At 37.8% G+C, this 20,747-nt stretch overlaps 1 protein-coding gene across 1 annotated transcript in view; it reads left to right on the top strand.

The window, feature by feature from the left end:
* The window catches only part of CADM2 (cell adhesion molecule 2), a 702,128-nt gene that overhangs the window by 605,694 nt on the left and 75,687 nt on the right, over positions 1 to 20,747 (top strand). Inside the window, exon 7 of the mRNA XM_026083401.1 lies at positions 538 to 628. Coding sequence (XP_025939186.1) covers positions 538 to 628 — 91 coding nt within the window. The remainder of the gene's footprint in view (positions 1 to 537; positions 629 to 20,747) is intronic.

The raw sequence follows: 20,747 nt of genomic DNA, 5'->3' as shown, positions 1-20,747 counted from the left end.
ATCCTGTAAAATGACTGTAACAAGGTATTTTATCTAAAAGCCCATTGTAGGTTTCTTATTATGAGTTTCAAGCTTCTGCAACAATAAAAGCACTCTTATTCAAATGTATATTATTGCATTCATTTCTCTAATAGCAGTATTCCATCATATCAGCCTATAAATAGAGAAAGAAACAATGGCACAGAGTATTTGTTATTCATCCTCAATATTTTTTATTCCGTTGTTAGGTATCAGTCTGTGGAATACTCACACAAAGCATTTGCATGGAATACAGGGAAAAGAAAGTTATTTCCTCTGAGTATACACGTGCTTTCTATTTGTGTTTCCTTGGGATATAAAAATTTAGTGTTTCAGTTGCATTGGTCATTTTTATTGTCTTCTTGAAGACAATGAAAATTGCACAAGGCTTCAAATAAAAGCATCTCCAAGTGTAAATTAAATCTTGGGTGTAGTCTTTTGTAAATGGAGAAGAATGTACTCTTCTATAATAAATCCTTTTCTTGTATTTCAACAAGATGTCTATTTTTTTCTTCCTAGATACACCTTTAGTTAAAATCATTTCTTCCAATTCATGGCCTGAAGAAGGACAATCTATAATTTTGACTTGTGAATCCAAAGGAAAACCAGTGTAAGTGATTTAACAAGCAATATGTTTTCATTATTTTCCTTATTCTGCTGTGATTGCAATCTTCAGCTGCAGAAATCTGCTGTTTTTGTCTTGTCCTGGGGTGTAAAGTGATCGCTGGCATAGAAAACCCCTTGAAGCCTGTCTTCATTAAGTGTCTGTAGAAGATTGGTCCTTTACTTTGTCATCTATTTTAGTTTTCAGGAAGAATTCGAGCTGTGAGATTTTTTTCGGTCAGGTATATCAGCCTGAAAGGAGTGCAGGCTTAATCAGTCACTGTTTACATCATTGAACTGATAAAAGAAGAGACAAAACATCTCATGAAAAACTTCCCCCATCAACTAGCTTTAGAGAAAATATATTGAACTTTCTGGATGCTTCAGCTGTCATTTACAAGGGAATTTGAACTTTAACGATATATGCAATTTGACTACTTGGTTATTTCAGAATTTGAAAAGATTTAGTCTGCTTTAAGAATATAAATTGTTTTACTTGGATATTAATATCCCTGCCAGCAGTATTTTTAAAGGCAAGTCTGCAGAAACTACCTCTTGCACAGCATCTACTATTTAAAAAGATTTTAAAAATGTTTTCCCTATAGTTACGATAGACCTTCCTCTTTACAACAGAAACTTCTTTAGTTGAGCTGTTATGCATTTACCCATGAAGAACATAAATAGTCATGTTGCTTAAATATTAACCAAATACTCAAAAGATTAATATGTAGTGTTGCATAGAATGATGACACGTAGCTTTAGAATGGTTTTGAAAATAATAGGGTGATCATATTTTGGTTCTAGAAATGGTGCAAATTGCATGCCAAAAATCATATGTCACTTAAGGTTGAATTTCTCCTTCGTGTAACTTGAGTGACTTTATGGAACTGCTAATGTAGGAACCTGAAGTCAGATTTAGGTAAAGGGTTGGGAATTGAAGTTTCCATTTTGAAAAGCTCTTAGTTTAGTCCAGCATCATTTCAACTCCATAGGTGCTTTTCTTTCTTACATTGTATGCCTATATAATTTTAAAGTAACTCATTCTGTCCAAATCTTGACTGAGCTGAGCAACTCAACATCTAGCTCATGCTTTTACTCTGCTTGAGACCAGAACGCTGGGGGTCTTTCATATTAATCTTACATGGTGCTCAGTGTAATCATTTTTCCGTGCGCTCACAAAATTTGGTTCCAGCCACCTCTTGCTTTTATAATATACTTGAAGGAGAAAGAACTACCCATTTATAGAATAGCCTTTGAGCCTTCACCCAGGTATTGGGAGGTAGGGAGTAAGTTCCCCATTTCTTTCCAATCCAGCAGAAGATGTGTAAGTGCTTATTTTTATGGAAGAGATCAGCCCTGATTGCCCTGAGTGAGCAATTGGCTAGGCGGAATTTAGGATTTTCTCCATCTCAGTGTTTTCCACGTGACTAACAGTCAGCAGCTGCATGCTGAGAGTACTGTTTGGCATATTGACTTTGGGGATCCTAGCCCCAGGTGCTTAATTTTCCCTATTCAGCTAACATGCACAGTAGGCATAAAGATTTAAGTGAGGTGGTCATTACATATTTTTAGTTAGTGTTGTACACCAGGTAGGTGCCAGTTCTTTCTGATCTTGGCAAGAAAGTATGCCCACTCAAATCTTTAAGTATAATACGACATTTAATCAGAATATTCAAAGGTAGGAGTGAAATAAAATGTTATCAGTTAAATCCTCCTGTGATTCTGTGATAAATCTTCCATCCCTTCTGATACTGGGAACCTTGAGTGATACATCATCGGATGGACCTATTGTCAAGCAAAAGGGTGTTCACATGAGAACCTGTTGCCTCCCTTTTAGATAAAGACAAGGAGATGCAGGTGACATAATCGCCAGTGCCATGTGGGAGCTGCCTGCAGGCTCTTCCATTACAATTAGCCAGCTAAGTTTCTCCTGCAGCCCTATGTGCAGCACTGGACAGGCCTGTGCCTGTGTGAGTTGACTCAGGTCAACTCTTAGGTGGGTCACTATCTCCTCAGTGTACAGCAACCTCCCGGTTAGGATCATTGCACTTCTCTGTTGCTTGTTTCAGGGGAGGGCCAGGTTGGCCCTTCACATTTTGAGCCTTTAAGTCATAAGAAAGTTTGGAGGGTTAATTTCTTGGTTTTGTGCTTTTTTRATTTTGTGAGACAGACAGCTGAAGTTTGGACAGGTGGATGTAATGGGAGGGAGGGAGGGAGGGAGCAGGAGACTTATATAATACTGACTAGATGTTCTGTTCCTCCAGTGATTTCACCTCCCTCTAAATTTCAGACCAAAGTGGAAAGGTGTTCTTCAGTATCTAGGTGTGTGGAAATCATTTCAGCTATCTTTAATTATCTGCACAGTAGATGTCTACCTCTGAGCTGCTCAGCTGGRCTTCTGTTTTCATTCGGGGGGAGAGAAATAGGCACTGTTATGACATGACTGATCTGATCTACACTAGGCACCTACTGGAGAAAGAGCTGCACAGGACCTTTCCTGAGGCACTTTTTCTCCACTGACTACATGGAGTTTAGGCAGCTTAGCTGGTTATCTACCTCAACAGTTTGGGAGACCAAATATAGATGTCTAAATATACATATTTATATCTATCTCAAATTTAAATCTGTATTTTTTTTTGGTCAGATACATCTCACTTTAGGTACAGCTTATAATCACAGTTTCATAATCTTTGTTGAAAAATGGGCTTTTTTTCACATGCCAAAGGTGTTAGACTCTGTTACAAAAAGAGACAATTAATATTCTCAGATTTTAGATTTTCTTGTAGCCCCCGGTGTTAATCAGTCATTTCTGAAGCTAATAAAAAATGCGAAAAAATATATGTTTTAGCTTGACATATATAATATTTTACATTTGATACATTAAATATTGTAGATATTCTTTATATATTACTATTAGGAGATACTAGTTAAAAAAAAATAAAATGGCGATCCATTCGAGGTTATTTACTGAAAAAATGCAGTTTTTTTTCAAAAGAAGACTCAGTTGCAACCTTAACAGATTCAAATGCAGATTTTTCACATGGTTTTGAAAGGGCAGCCAAGGAAAAATTCCACACCACAGAATTATCAAGGCAGGGCATCTGTATGTGGTGGCCTTTGGGGCACAAATATTTTGTGCCAATAAATGCACCTCTAATTGTGCATACAGCAAAAGCCGCCAACATCAGCTGCTCTGTATTGCTTCATTAGGTCAGTCTTTTACGGCACAGAGCCAGTAATAAATAGGCATCCTCCTGGGAGCAGTTTGCAGTTGCTTAGCATGAGAAACAGTAATGTCATGCTCCCAACCTACATTGTGATTACCTTCTGGCTTAGAGAGAGAGAAATTGGAGGGGTCCACAGAGCCTAAGTATGTCAGTGTCACAAGATGAGTAGGTGATGAAATAGTAAAGAGAAAGAAAGGGGAGGGTAAGCTGTGGGCTGCATGGAGAGCTCAGAATCAACCAGCGGCCCTTCATAGCCATTTGCATGCTATGGGTTAACTTCTGTACACTCCTGTCAACTTTATATTTGGCTTCCTGTTTGCAGCAGTCAGTCATACCAGTGAATGAGCACTTACTTATAGGTACATTCCTCTTACATCTCAGAGTGATGTTATAAAGCTTCAGAATGGTGTTAGGGATTAATATGAAGGAAGAGTCACGCAGGATTGTGGCTGTGGTGATATTCGTGATATTGAGAACTGCTGCAGGGTAATTCTTTCCCAAAGAGAAAAGCAGAATGAGGCTAAAACTAAAATATACTTGCCACATCTCGCATCTCACCAAGCTCCTCCTTGCAGTGATTCTGTCCCTCAAACCATGTACATCGTGGATACCCTTATATCGTCTTTCAAAGCTACAACATAGCCCTCAGGAAAAGCCCTGCCTAACTCTTGCCTTTTAGCAGGGAGTGGGAGGGGAACTTTGCTCAGACTGGCATCTTGGGAAATCAACTGTCTGTCTTCTGCATCTCCCCCTTAAGCATCATTCTCTAGAGAATTGTCAGAGAGATGAGAAACAACTGTCTTCAAGCTGTGAGAATTTGAGAGCTAAGGCCCTTCTTCAGGGTATAAGATTTGGCTTGGCCTGTCAATGGCCATGGCTTTGGACAAGAGAAAAAATGGCATCAGGCACCTGGATGTGTGCAGCATCAATTGCCAAAATGTGCCAGGCTGGCTGGAATTATCCCAAACTCTAAGGTCCCTTGTTGCTACAAAAGGGTGTTGCTTCACCTTCCTGGTCTTAGTGTCGACTTAGCAGTGTGGTGGTACAAGTCTGCCAAATGGGCTGAGGGGCAGAAGAGAAGTGGGACTGGGCAGAGGTGGCAGAGAGGAAGATGGGAAGATGATCTGGGGAGGCAGCGTGAGGGGGGAGTAAGAAGGGATCCACAAATTCAATAACCTTGCTGTTTTACCTCTCTGCTCATCACTATGAGGATGAGAATAGCTCTGACTCCCATTCAGGCTTTGTGCATATTACTAGTAGGAGAATTAGTTTGGAAGCAGGAGCTGTTCTTCCAGGTAAAGATTCTGTTGCTGCTGTAACAGCGCAGTGAGACCCATAAAAAGAGCAGGCCAGGTTTGCTGTGTGTTCTGCAATGCTTTTGCAAAGCCAGGCTGTGCGGGGGATTGCTAAGGTGTTGCAAGTTTATACAGGCTCTGCCACCGTTTTCTCTGGAGTACGTGTTGTGGCCAGTGAAGAGGAAGGTTGCCTTGGCTGCCAAAGAGATGCCGGGGAGGCTATTGCAAGAGCAGTCAGCCCTTGGGCTGGCCCTTTGGGGCTCTGATTGAATATGTTTCATGTCCCACGTGGTGAGGATGACCCTACTGACCGTGATGTCGAGTCAGACTGGCAATGGTAAGATAATAAGGGGAGGCCTTATGCAGTGTCTTTCAAAAGAGAAATCTCTTGCTTCCCTATGTAACTCTGGCTAAGTTTAGTCCCTCCAGGATCTAGCATCAAATTCTTTAAAAAATTCAAGTTACACTTAGGGATTTAGATCTCTGGATTTGATGATGTTCTAGTCCAGTTTGTGTGGAACCTGGGGCACCAGTTCTAAACAAATGTGAAAAGCTGATGTTTGGAATATTTTATGTATAAAGAGATGACATTTTCAATTTAATTTTTCCATTGGGGGAAAGGAAAAAAGCATATGCGTATTTTTTGTTTCTTAAGTGTGTTAGGAGTGGTTTTGTTTCTTTCTCTCTGTTTCTTACGTTTCTTTGTTTCTTCTTCTTTCTTTGTTTCTTATTTTTATTTCCTAGAATGGATATTTTAAATGCATATGATGATGCTTCAGATATTCTTCTTCAGTCTTAATTATTCCTACAGTTGGAATAAGTTTGGTCAAAAGCAAAACAAAATGTAATTACAACTGAAAATGTGCAAAGTCAAAACGCAGTAGTCTCTCTGTTCTACATGTGGAATACTGAATGATAATCAAATGATAAGCCGGTTTGTCTGTAAGATGCTGAAAAATAAATAGGGGATGATATTCTCTCCATCAGCATTATGGTGTTTTTTTAGAAGGCTTCTCCATCACTGTAGCAGAGTGTGGAAATAGTGGAACCGCACAGACACATAACTCTGACGTTTCTTATCCTCTTACTGAAAGTCAGTAATTTTTTCTCTGTCTTACCCTAGTCATTAAATTCAAATCTTATGACCAGCTATAGGTTTGTGTTTGACAAACATAAGTTTAGTGTTCAGCATTTCAATATGTATCTTTTTAATGCTGTTATTTGATTGATTGACGGCCATTTGGTAGACCAGATTTAGAGTTTTCTTTTGGACTTGCATTTGTGCCAGGTAAGTCTCTTTTTATGCTGGACTCGGTTGTTGGTTTGTTCACCCTCTTGAAAATTTTAATAATAATGATTTCTGTTTCTTCAGTTGTAGATAAAAGTGTTTAGCCATTTCTTAGCATAACTTAGGTCAAGACCACGTGGCTGTATTTGTTCAATATCACATTCCTCCTTGGTGTGACTGTTGTATATTTTCAAACCAGATTGAAGCTAATCTCTTGTCTTTTCAGTCCTTAGAGCTATTTTTTCTTTTCCAGAATTTTTGACTGGATCCCAGACAGTCGTCAGGCTATGACATTTTTCTAAATAAACTAGTCTAGTATGGCCGTAAGGTGTCAGAATCTCTTCCTTATTTATTATTAATTTTTTTTTTAGGTTAGTGTAGTTTTACCTAGATTATGTTCATTTTCCAAAAAAGGAAATGTGATTAGGCTCCAGAAGTAACACATATCCTTTTAATGAACTCATTTGCATTGTCTGGACTTACAGCTTTAGAAATAAAATCATATTGCATGACAACACGTTGAGGTTTTTTTTTTTTTAATAAGCAAAGTCAGCTGTTTTAAAAACAAAGAGCAAAATGACCATTAGCACTGTTGTCTGTACTTTTGCCTGTATTAACAAAGATTTTAAGAGCCAATATTTTCTAATTGCAAGTTGTGGCTTCTATGTATCATTTCATTTTAACAGAACAATATATTGTAGTGACTCAAAACAGATCCAAAGCTGAACTCAAAAGTAAAACACAATGAAAGAAAAGTTCCATTTTTAATATTCTCAGGCACATATGAAATATGTTTTTAGCAAGTCAGTGTCTTTTCAGGAAGTACCTCAAACTGTAATGGAATAATTAGTGCACAGGAAACAAAGCGGGAATTGCCTGTCTCCTGTGTGCAGTTGAGAAATATCTATTCATGCAGCTCAAAGGTATCATAAAATAGTTGGTTGACTAATGGAGAGTGAAAATTTGGCCTTGTTGAAATAAACTGGAAAGCTATCTTTTACTTCAGAAAGGCGTAAAGGCATGTTTTAGGACATATTTAGCAGTCATTCTTTGTCAACCAATGTGCAGACTTCCCTGAATAGCTGGAGTACTGAGCAGCAGTTGAAGGTAGCCTGTGTCCAGACTTCAGGAGCAGGAAAGGAACAGTGTGTGGCCTGTTATAAGATTTTTTTTTTTTTTTGGTCAAGGCTGAAAGATTCTTGTAGTAGGAAACTTAATGCTCTGCAGCTAGAAAAGATATCAAGGAATACTTTCTCTGCCAAATGTCTGCTTACTGTGGTAATTATTAATGCATTGAGTAGGCTTATAAAGCTATGAAAGTTCAGTTTTGGATACAATACTGAAAAAACACCAAGTTTTTATTTCAGGAGAAGGTTCCCATATGTATTCTTCACCAGTATAACATTATTTTTAGGATCATGAAAAAGGTAATAGAGGAAAGCATGATCAGTAATAAACACTGATATTGTAAGTACACAATAATCTAAAATGTGGTCAAATAAATATTTTAATATCAGAAAAATCATCTCATTTTAATAATGAGGGCATGCCAAATAAACTTAGAACACTGTAAAACTTTTGTAAGCTATGTGTGTGGTGTCACCACAGCAAATGAAACATGAAGATCCATCTTTTCTAATATTCCTTGAAAAAGACTCCCTGAAGTGAGGCAAACATTTTGCAAAGGCTGATGGAAAGAAATGCTAAAAACAACAGAGAAATACACAATAATATTCTGTCAGTGACCCCACAAAGTTGCTGTTTCACCCAAGAAGGACCTGATAGGGCTCTAGGCTGAAAAAAGAAGACTTAGTAAAGTTAGTTAACTAGGATTTAGTTATCTGAAAGCACCTGAGCCTGGACTCATGCTGCCTCATAGCATACTATTAACCAGGACCCAGAGGTCCTTTTTGGCACAGGTGCAGGACTTTGCATCTGTCTTTACTAATTTCATGAGGTTCCTATGGGGCCATTCCTCCAGCCTGCGTAGGTCCCTCTGCATGGTGGCTCTCCCCTCAAGTAGACTGACTGCAATGCCCACTTTGATCTCATCCACAAGCTTAATGAGGGTACGTTCCACCTTCTCACATGGGTCTTTGATAAAGATATTAAACAGGACAGGTCCCAAGATAGACTCCTGAAGAACTCTGCTTGTAACAGCTGCTAGGTAGAGTTTCAGCTGCTAACGGCTACCCTTTGAGCCCAGCAGTCCAGCCAGTTTTTCACCCATTTAGTAGTCCACTCAGCCAGAACAAATGCAACATCCCAGCCTGGATAAACGAGTATGGTAGGAGACCATGTCCAAAATTTTCCTTAAGGCAAGGCAGACAACATCCACTGCTCTCCCTTCATTCACAGATCTAGTCATTTCCCTATAGTTTTCAAGTGTTTGGTAGTTAGAAAATTATTTGTTTCATGAATAGTTTTGTCTTGGGTCCAAGGATAAAATGTAGCAGCGAGAAAAGAATAGAAAATCTCTTCCTTCCGCAGAATAATTACCTTAGTTCAAACTGATTCCAAGTGGAAAAACCTCCAAAACTCAGGAAGACCTTTTGAAAACTGCTAGRAGTGACCCATTTGAATTTCTGGTCTTACATTATACTGTAAGAAATATAACACTTTGTTTCCTGAAAATTCTATCATTAGGGGCAGGGTATAATCTTTGAAGAGGATTCCTGACTCTGTCAGTGGAATAGCAATAGTAGCTATGAGTGATCTGTATGACTCTGATCTTATTTGATGCAGGCCCTCAGAACATGGAATTAAAATACGAGAAGTAATTTCTTCATAGGTGTTCGTGTGTTTCCTCCCCATGGCATCCAAGAACTTGGCAAATGCTAAAACATTTATTTTTATCACACCTGTGGACAATTAGGGTATTTAATTGCCTCCAATTTACTCCTGTTTACTGAAGCAGAAAAAATCTGAAGATCAAAATTGACATAAAAGCTCACAGATTTTTTATAGCTAATATGAAACACACAGCCCCTACATTTCTGAGAGTATTTGACATAACATTGCATCACATTCAGAGGATAGCTCCACTTTGGTTTGAATTATAACGCTGAGTTCTTAGCACATCTGCAAATCTATGCCAAAAGTCTGAAATCAGACACCCAGAAAACTGTGGATACCCATTTGACATTCAGCTGTTAACGTTTTGGTTTAAGAAGTCTGCCAATGCTGCTTTGAAAGTACATGGTAATGGCAGGGTTAGATTCTGATTCATTAGTCTAATGGTCAGCTTTGTGTCCATGTGCAATTCTTTCTTTTCCTGCTTCATCGTGATACACTTTCCAGCTTCTCTAGCAGACAAGATGGAAGTTCTGTAAGAAAATATTTCATTTTCTGCATAAATTTTATTCACTGCAGAATAGTTTCTGGGTTGTGCAATGAATACCTGGCAGCCTAGGAAGGAATGCTAGTGTCAGCTCCACCTATAATATGAATTATCATAATGATTTTGGAAAAGTATACATGTTTCTGTGTTTATAAATGACCTGGCAGAATGAATCCACAGCCCAAGCTGGATGCTCAGACAGTATCAATAAATATTAATGATTTGGAAAATTGAATGAGTTTGTCCATATCCAGGATGAAATATTATTCTAGTAAAATATGAATGTGGAAAGTATTTCTCTCTTAAGCTTTACGCATATTCGTTCATGGGACATCCTAAATCATAAAAGTCTAATTCCGGGTTTCTCTGGAAAGGAGCACCTACAACAGAAAGCAAGTAGGTTAACAGAAAGAAGGAAAGTTAAATATTGGACTTCCACTGTTTGTGTTTAGATCTGGACAATCATTATTTTAAGCACTAAGATGAGTGTTTTTCAATTTTGTCATAACCACTATTCATTTAACAAACGGAAACACTCCCCTGCCTCTTTGATCCCAGAGCTAGCATTGACCTCCTAATAACTCTCAGGAACTGAAATATATATTTTTTCTCACATGTCTGCCTTCCGAGCACTCTGAGTTTACAATTAACTTTCCAAGGGCACAAGTCACACACAACTTTGGACAAGTTTCTATAAATATATTCTTAAGTAAATGCTTATGTATATAGGACAAAATATTGTATTGGACATAGACTCAGACAAAGCTAAGAACCCCTTCTCACATTTCTCAGCCTTGTATTCCTTGTTATTGTGGAAGAGCTCTCAGATTAGGTCAGAATCTCCTATTTTTCTCCTTCAACATAGGGATTTTCTGCTGAAACTTGTAACCTCTCTCTGTCTGTTCCAAGTTGCCTTTCTCTGACCTTGACTTGTTCAGCAATTAAAGAGAACCTGTCTCCTACAAATATAGGTCTTTCTATCCTGTCTCTGTCTTTCCTCCTTATTCTTGTTTCTTCAAAGTTTCTTCTTCTTCTTCTTTTTTTTTAACAGTACTTTTTCATCTTTCTTTCTTTATCCTATTTAGGAATTTTACTTTATATATTCTTTTCTGTTTGGAGAAGTATGATTTTCCATTTTCTTCAAGAGGAACTGATTGCATTTGAGTAGGTGATTATTAACTTATAAACAACCTACCCTTGACTTGATCTGATGTGCTGTAACTCATATCAGTTAATTCTAATCACCCTGTATTCCATGGTTCTTGTCAACCATACAGCAGTTCCATATCGTGAACCAAGATTGGAGTATTCTCTGAAATACGATATCAGAACTTTGTAGACCAGTTAAGCATCCAGTTTCTCCACCCATGTAGGCAGCAGTGTATATATAAGGAAACCTTATTGGTGTTAAGTATTACATTCAGAACTCTTCTACTGGGAAAGGTAAAGAGAAAATGAACCATGGACAATGCACACTCACCACATTTTTGGGGACATTGCTGGACTGTGCTATGTGACATAGGCAGTGTAAGAACTTTTCTAGATCAGAATATATGTAACTGTTTATAATACATTTTTCAGTATCCAAATTCCATACCGAGTTTATTTTTAAAAGAATTGTAGGCAATAGTCACTGATGCCAGCCCAAATCTCTGTTGAAGCCAAACTTGGCAACACTGGCCAGCACTTTGTCATGACTGCTGTAATTACTTTCTTTGGATATTGGGCCAATTTTTAAATTATTAGCGTTTTCAAGGAGTTCATCCTAATGATATCTTCTGCATTGATTTAGTAGGCATATGTTCTATGCTACGTTGAATGAGTGTTCATTTTCAGTAAAATGTTCTAAAATCTTATGAAGAATATCATATGAATTGTAAAGAAGAATATGCCTACGGAAACCTTCCAGATAGGTAGTTTGTCTTTGCAACAAAAAGTCAATTATTTTAAAGGATTATGTAAATATTCAGCTTGTAACCTTCTACACCAATATTGCATTGGCGTTGCAACTCCACTGTGGAATTATGCTGTGATGCAGTAGATAATATATTAAGAAGCGGGTAACATTTTTACTGAGATACAGCATGTAGAGTTAATAGATTAAATTTCAGCTTGTATTAAACATCTTGGCTGTCTGAGAGGCTGTATCTTCATTTTGCAGCTCGGACCTTCCATGCTTTTTTATTTTTTTAGTATTTTGCAGAGAGTAGGGAAATTGGTGTTATAAAAAGTGTGACACAAAAAGAAACAGGTGGGAGCATTAATGCCTGCCGAAAAATTACATTTTACAATAAAACCTCCTGCAGTGCTTAAGAACTTCCCCTTTAGTGTTCTGTAAAATGATCATATTGTGTAATAGGTTCAATTCAATAATCACTTTTCCTCTCTTTGAAATGTCTCTTTTCTGCAGTGTTTACACATAAAACGCTGCAGAAAGTACAGTGTGAAAAACAACTAAATGTAGCTTTTTTAGTGCTCACTAAATCCATTTTGCATATGTATGCATTTTGAAATAATTCTTTTCCTTGCTCTTTCAGTGGTATGCCTAGCAAAGAGCAGCTGATAGAGCTGTGTACAGTTGGGAACACTTTCTAAAATAAAAAAGATCCATAGAACAGAATAATATATAAAATTGAAATACAGTGTGTGTAATTGTAATTCAGTGCTAGACAGGAAGTTAAAATACACAAAAAAAAGTTTTGTAAGAGGAAATGATCCTCAGTCTTTTATCTGCTTTAGTTTTTGTAGATAATAGATTAGCTACAATTACAGGTAAAATTGTGGCAGTCTTGAGTCAACCATTAGCAGTATAACACAGGCAAACATATGATAGTATAACTCCATCAGTGCAAATCATACTCTGAGTATTTGCTCTATTATGCGATTACAGAAGGCAAGTTTGTTCCCTGGGTAGCGGATGTGATTGGGAACAGCCAGAGTCACAGGAAAAAACAGACTGTTGCATATCTGTGTTTCCCTCTTATATTTGTAGCAGCACAGCTCTCTCAGAATGTGCGCATGCAATAAGCTAACAGGATAAAACACAGTACTTCTGCAGAGCTGAAAGTGTGTGTTTAAAGAACAATACAAGAAAGACAGCTTAAAATCAAATTAGGATATCCTAATGTATATATTTTTTATTTCTTCTTTTTAATTCGTGTTCTTTCATTCAAAAACTTGCATGTCCTATTTTGAAGACATAACATCTCTTTTTGAAGTTGAAGACTAATTTTGGAATTGCTGCTTTTTCCCCTGTTGAGAATAATTTGTGATTTTCCTTCCTGTCTCCACTTTTACTTTAACATTTTCCGTTCATTATTTTCAATACAAGAGTGACTTTCATTTTTACCCTTTCCTACCTTTCTGTGTCTATATTATATATACAGTTCCTCAAATGACTATTTTTTTTTTCTTTTTTCTTTTTTCTATTTGTAAAGCACCCAGGAAAGGGAGAAACAGGTTTTGGGGACTTGGGTCTTTCATACATCAATTCTGTACATTTACTATGATCTCGAGCTGCTAGTGTGTAGAACAGCCTTTCACTCCAGCTCAGGGTGAAACCTTTGCTGAAACTGCTGGAATGAAATGGAGGTGTAGCTATTGGCCCGTTCACCAGTCATTGCGACATTGAGACTGACATATGATTAATGTGCAAATAAGGTGCAGATAATGAATAGTGGAAGAAAGGATTTGATCTGCAAACTCAAATGCAACTTTCAGTATGATTGTCCCTCTCCAGACTTATAAAGACTCAGTGTGCGAAATTTTAAAAGGGATGATGAGTGGAGTGAATATGGGAGGTTAACAATACAGTAAGGTTTGTTGGCATAGTTCTGGTATGGCTGCCTTACATGTGAAAGGCAAAGCCACAAGTGAGTTGTGAGTTTTTCTCAGCGAAGGCTTGAAGCCCTTCCCTGTGCTGTTACTAGCTAATACTGCACTAATACTCTTACTACACTTGCACCAGAGACACTGGTTTAGTAAAGCAAGCTCTTGTTTACAGAATCATCTAAAACTGTATTGGCAATATTCCTTTCCTCACTAAACTGCAAGTCATAGTTCCCGTTGGCGCTAGTTCTCTTTGCTACAGGAGAAGCCAAGAGAAGGGTCTTGAAAGATGATGAAATTGTTCCATTGCACAGCAAAGAGATTTCTCCTCGTCATTGAACAGGTTGTGAGCCCTGCTCACAAACCTGTTAAGCTTCATAGTGTTGGATGCATATGTTACTGATGCGGAGATGGTTTTTTCATTGTTTCATGGAGGATGCTCTTTGCCCTCCCTTCCCTAGAGTTATTGGTGGTAAAATCACTTGAAACACTTTCTCAGTTACTCTGAGAAAATACAGTTCTGGAAAATATGTTGGCAAATGTGCCAAATGGGGGGCATATTTACAAGTTTTACAGTATTTGTATGGATGGAAGGAAATGACTGTCTCCCCACACAAAGACCTTTATGGCATTACCCAGCCAGTTAATCCAACTGCTAAAGGCTCAGAAAACACAGAAAAATCCCCAAGCAACCAACCTCTTCAGGTGTGAAAGTGTAAGCTTAACACAACTCTTTACACCGTCTGGGACATAGCCCCAAAACAAATTCAGTTGACAGGTAAGTGGGATTTCAGTTCTGACAAGCATGGCAGTAAACAGGTAAGAGAGAGAAAAAATGAACACCATTGATTATTAGAGTTAATTACAAATTATTCATTGTTGTTTTTAAATAGTCTTAGTCTGTCTTTTTATTGCACAGTGTAACTGAATCGCAGACTGCTCCAAACTGGACTCTGTGAACTCAGCTAGTCCCAAGTAGTGCTAAGTCAAGGAAGGTCTTGGAGATTTCTCAGATCTCAGTTTGGCTAGCTCTATTAAGTGTAGTTAGTTGCAGAGAATAGCTGAAGGCCAACAGCAACAACAGAAACACAGCCCCCAAAATTCATAGCCTGGACAGTTTAATTCCTTAGTTAAAACTAAATTCCCAGATTCATGGCTTAGTATATAAAATAGCAATGTTAACTGTTTCCAAATCTTACATGAAATGACCTGGGGAGAAACTGAATCTATGATCTGTAGTTTTGCACAGGAGAGCTGAAGAAGCAGGATGGAAGGCTGCAGAACAATGAGAAAAACAGAACTGGCCAAGAAAATGCTATAGCTGCTCTCATGGTTTGCCCCTCCTTTAAGAACCTGCTATAAGCAGCTGAGAGGCTGAGCAGCTGCTCCAGGGCTTTAAAGGTGGATAACCCGGTCAGGGGATGATCTAGCTGAGAGACAGTGGTGACTAATGCTTTTTAGCTGGTGGGAATCTCAACAGAAGATTTTATAAGAGATGTGTGCATGCCTGCATGCACACCTGCTTTTGTGCTTAGCACAACAGAGTCTTAAGGAACAATCTCATGCAGACCAAGCACAGTCCTGGTTATTCATTATCAAGATAATGCTAATGAGATGAGAGTATTCAGTTGTTATACTTTGGAAAACATTAAAAAAGGCTGTTACCTAGTAAAGGACCTTGTAACTTTCTCCTGTGCATTGCTTTCATCCGTAGCTTGAATTGCCACATGGCCATCTGTGAGCTTGGGGATAGCCTCCTAAATCCCTGCTAAGGGTTGCTGCCCAGGCACACATGTGCACATCACTCTGTAATGAGTTTTACAATATGGAACAACTTCCTACAACGTGCAACAGGTATTCACAGAAACATATATGCCTTTTTTTTTTTTTTTTAACAATGCTTAATGCATTACATTGGTCACTTTTAAGAGGAAACGATAAGGAAAGATGGTAGCAAAGATTATGAAGTACTGATGGGGATGGAGCCCAATATCCCCAAGGTAAGAGCTACCCATCTGAGTGGGAGACCCAGCCACATCTATAAAATGAGCAGGAGAATACAGATCCCTTCCTTGGTTGAGATGAACTCCAAAGCTGGGTGAACTGACAAGGAAAGAGGGAAATATGGCTCCAGCAGGGTTGGTAGGAAGAGGTAAGTGGGAGGCAGATAGATATTTCTACTTATTATTACTATTTATTTGCTTTTAACTTACTATTGCTGTCAAATAACCCTGTCCTGCCTTCTTATTTCATATATACAATTTCTAGACCACTTCAAATTGAGTCAGTTTTTCCCAGGGAATGGTAATTCAAGGGAGCTCTCATCATTGTCTCAGGTCTAAGTTCAGCTACTTCTTTAAAGCATATTTAGTTGCAGTTTGTAACTAGAGGCAAAAAGGAGGGCCAGACAATTATATGGTAATCAACATCAAAAAGAGGAATTACATAAAATGAGGAATCTTGTTAAAAAGAAGCTAAAATGGGCAGCTAAGAGAATTAAATCTTTGCAGGCAGCCTGGGGACTATGTTAAAAAAAAAATTTAGAAACACAGGGTCGATACATACCATAAAGCAGAATCATTTCAGAAGGGAAAACCAGTGAGTCTAAACAGAAGAAAAAGGAAAGTATTAAAAATTAAGAAGACATAATTCAAAAAGCTGAAGTTGTTTTCCAAATGAAAAAAAAAGCTCATTAAATCTTTGCAGATTAAATATAAAAATACAGTAAGCCAGGGCAAAAAAGAAAGAGTTTGAGGAGTGACTAACAAGGAGAATTGAAAGTAATAATTAATCTTTCTTGACATGCATCAGGAGGAGGAAGTGTTCCGTTATGTTTTGTAGAATCAATTGAGGATGAAGGTATAAAGAGAAGCCGAATGAGTTTATTACATCACTGTTTATTTTGGAGGAAAATGGGAGATTGCAGACTGGATCCCTCTTTTCTGGGGTTCTCATTGGTGAGTTTTTCTTAAGCGAACTGTAGAAGAGGTTGTGGAACAAATGGACAAAACAAACAGTAACAAGCCAGTGGGACGAGATGGTTTCACCTTGGCCTTCTAAGGGAATTCAAGGATGAGATTGATGCATTGCTAAAAGTGGCATGAAACTTCTTGCTTAAAACTGAGAACAAAAGGGCTTTAGGGAGATTCCAGGACCTGTGAATCTACAGACCTAACATCTGGCCTGGACAAGTAATAAAAACTATAAAAAGGACTAGAATTAGCAGACATCTGAATAAAAATGATCTTTCAGGTGACAATCCCTTTTGTAAAGGGAAATCTTGCTGTATAAACATATTGGAGTTTTTTCAATGATACAGGAAATGTATGTTGTGGTAGTCTATTTGATACAGGAAGAGCTATTATAGAGGTCTACAAAATTACAAATGGCACAGAGAAAGTTGGTAGGGATTGACAGTTCTGTCTTCAAACTGAAGCATTAAGGGGTAAATTAAACTAGTAAGAACAGTTTTGTAAGAAAAGTGAAGAGGTCATTCTTCATGCAATGACTGGTAGACTTTTGGAAATCCTCGTCAAAGGATGTGGCAGATAGTAAAAGTTCATGGTAGTTCAAGGGGAAACTGCGTAAATTCATGGAAGAGTAAATCATTAAGGGTTACAGAATGTTTTGAAACTATGTTTGGTTTCAGAAGTCCCCAAGAAAGTCGTAAGCCAGAAAAGAACTTAGGGAGGCAACATCTGTTCTTGACCTGATCTTCCCTGGACATCTGCTTATATCTACTGTTGGAGGGAAGGTACTGGGCTAGCTGGACTGATCTAGTGCAGCTGGTTCTGTGCTGTTAAGCTTTGAACATAGACTATTGTAGATTTCTAGGACTAATGTTAATGGAGCTTGATCCCACTGACAGCCTGAGAATCTCTCCTTTACAGTGCTAAAATTATTACCGTGAAGGTACTAGTGGATAATTCYCTGCATGAGAGAAGTTTGTGTGAATTAAAACAGTTTCCTCTGTCTGGAGATAATGATACATTTGGAGAAGTGAACAAACTCCTATAAGTAAATAATACTTGTCTTTTTTGCTTTTATTATATCATTGTTTCATAAGTTAGTTTTAGAGTTAGAAATTGACACAGATCCCAGTATAGGACTTACCTCTGAAAAACAAATAATCGTAAGTTCCCAATTTATTGTTATTCAGCTTTTATTATATTCTCTGGAAGGCATGAAGCATTTTCCTATTTGTTACGGTCTAATATAGTGTGCTTCAGCATTTTTCCAGGGCTTTTTGACACTGGTGACAAAATTTAATCTAGGTACAAGAATTTTATGGTGTATTTCCATTTCTTCAGTGCTCTTACAACTGTTAGAAATATCAACAAACATCTGATTACTTGTAAAGAAGAATCTATAATGCATTTCTAAAATCTTTTTTTTAGAAATGTCCTTGTTGTGGCTAGTTATTAAAGATACTGTATCTGATGAAAAGAGGATCTTCTGCTACATCCCTCAAACATCATGATGAACAGTGTTTTTACATGCATTGGTAGTCAAGAAGTGCATATCTTGGCTAATCAGGGTTGGTACTGAAGACTTTGTCTAGGTCTGCTTGCCATTCAGGTTGCAGCTTTGGTACTTTTATCTGCTCTCTGGGTGCTCTACTGCATCTCAAATGCATGAAGGTGGTTTAGTTTAATGAGGCTTCTCTTTGACTGTGTCTTACATCAATAGACAAACAATTTTAAACAAGTAGTATTTGGATGAACAAGTAACTGAATCAGATTTTCAACTTTTTGCTTAATGGAAAAAGCAGAAGTGAATCAGCCACCCTTATGTTCCTCTTTGATTGACCCTTGCTCACAAATGCAGCTGTTGTTTCTTAGATGGATTTCTCAGTTTACTTGTAGTAACAGAGGCCCAGTTTCTTACAAGTATTGGGACACAGCTGTTACTGAAATCAGTGGAAGATAGGCACCTGAATATCGCGTAGTGTCTCAGTCAGAATTATCTAAGCAGTATAAAATCCTGATTCTTTAAAGGAAAAAAAGCTCATAATAATCATTGCTCATCAGTATCTTGATACTGGCCTACATTCTGGCCTCAACTGGTAGCGGGGATATCACCAACACACATAGTGTTGATTAAGAATAAAAAAAGGGGGGGGGGGACTGAAAATATTGTTATCTCTTATTTCCTCCTTCTCACAGTCTCCACCTCTGTCTCTGCTTATAGAGTTGCACTTTAACATGACCCATCCTGCTCTCTGTCTATAAGCAAAGCTGGTTTTAGAAAATGTGCATTTTTTTAATCCTATAAAATGAAGATGTAAAACATTTAAGATAAGTCATGGTGCATGTCTTTTGGTTATTTTTTGATAAATCAGTATTTTCCTCAGCTTTTGTTGCCTTGGCTGGTGATGCAGCGTGCTTGTAAACTTTTATGAAGAACACAATCTTATAAACTTATCTGAAGACATACTAGATGAGAGGATGTTATTTTCTTCTGTTTTATGAAATGCATAATAACTAACATGTGCACATCTTATTATTATGCTTTACTGCTGCTTTTCTATCCCCAGCAGTACTTCATTAGCATTAGGAAATAGTTCCTGGTTAATCCCAGTAATTTTCAGCAGCCATTCTGATGCATTCACTTGAGCACCATGTTATCTTAATACTGCTGACATTTGCATGTCTTTGAAATACATTTTTTTTTGGTTATTGTCCATTTAATACACCGCAGTTTCTCTCATCATCCTTTGTTCTATAGTCATGCTTTACTTATGACTGATGAATAAGAATAATCTACTAATTTCTCAATAGCTCTTAAAGGTTAAGAAGAAATCAACAAAGTGTAAACAGTGGTGTAAGAAGCCCAAAGATTTAGCTGTTTGAATACAGACTATATAATTAGAAACCTGTAGAAGCAGAATTATAATGAAACCAGATTGTTAAGATTTTTATGTTTAATCAAAGATTTTTCATGTGAATGAAATTCTAACATGCCATTTATCATCTCACCTATACCTTGACAGAAAAGAAGCCCCTGAGAACAGCAATAAAACATTTAAGCAAGTGTGACAATTATTCTTTATATTCACTTATCTGTATATAGTTTATCCTCTCCTTTTTCCCCTTTTATCTAAGAGTGTAGGTCTTAGATTATGTGGCTGAAAGGAAAGGGATTTGTCTTTCTAATTTGCACATCAATATATGGCACCATTCCCAGGCAGAACTGGGTAAGGGAGCATCTTTTATTATGGAGGTGTTCCAGTACTGATCCAGAGTACTTCGAGCTCCAAAATTTAAAAGGAGGTTAAAGGGCATCATTATTTTCCTGCTTCATCATTTACCCATTCCCCTGATTAGAATAACATTACTGTAGCCCTGGGTGAACCTTACTTTTTGCACCACATGAGATTACCCAGCCATTATTCTGCATCTCGGGCTCTGCCAACTTGCCACTCTGTGGGTGCAGCTGCAGCCTCGCTGCGCCGACGCTCCCCCTCTGCCTGCACTGGGAAGGGGACGCACCTGATTGCACAGGTGTCTCCCCTTCTGCTTTCTTTTCTTTTTCCTAGAAGCGACACTGTCACTTGCCCTTAATTATTGATCTGTTGTTAGGGGTATCTTACCCATTGCTTGTGCAAGCTGTTGTACGAATGCGTGGCAGATGATAAATTGTGCGTCCACCTGAACAGCTTGTTATGCAGTCTCTCCATATCAGGCTGTGGAGGTAAGACTTCTGATACAAAAGCCACATCTCCACTACTTTACAGAAATTCAAAAACACCTTATTTAATCTATGCTCAAGTCCAGTCCAACCTGAGGTTGTTCCCTGCAAAGTATTTTCTAGTATTTTGTCCTTGAGCTGGTGTCAATAATTAGCTGACAGGCAGTAATGCCTACCCACTTCTTCAAGGCCTCTATTCCCCAGAAAGTAAGGCAGGATTTATGACATAGGATTTTTAATGTTTTTTTTTTTTTCTTTTTCCTGATATTCCAGTGGCTTACACTTCTCTTTCTTCCTTTTTAGCCTCAGGAATCTTTTTGAAAGAGATGTTACACTTCTGAGAAGGTCTTTTTTTTCCTGGTTAAAAATTTAAAAGAAATATAAATTATTTATAAACTGGCAATACAAATCAAACAATATAGCCATACATACCATAGATGTTATTTTCTATACACAGA

This window comes from Apteryx rowi, unplaced genomic scaffold (genome assembly GCF_003343035.1).
Source record: "Apteryx rowi isolate R43461 unplaced genomic scaffold, aptRow1 scaffold_60, whole genome shotgun sequence".
NCBI lineage: Eukaryota > Metazoa > Chordata > Aves > Apterygiformes > Apterygidae > Apteryx > Apteryx rowi.
The sequence above is the reverse complement of the archived record's forward strand: the minus strand, read 5'-3'. Positions and strand labels throughout refer to the sequence as shown.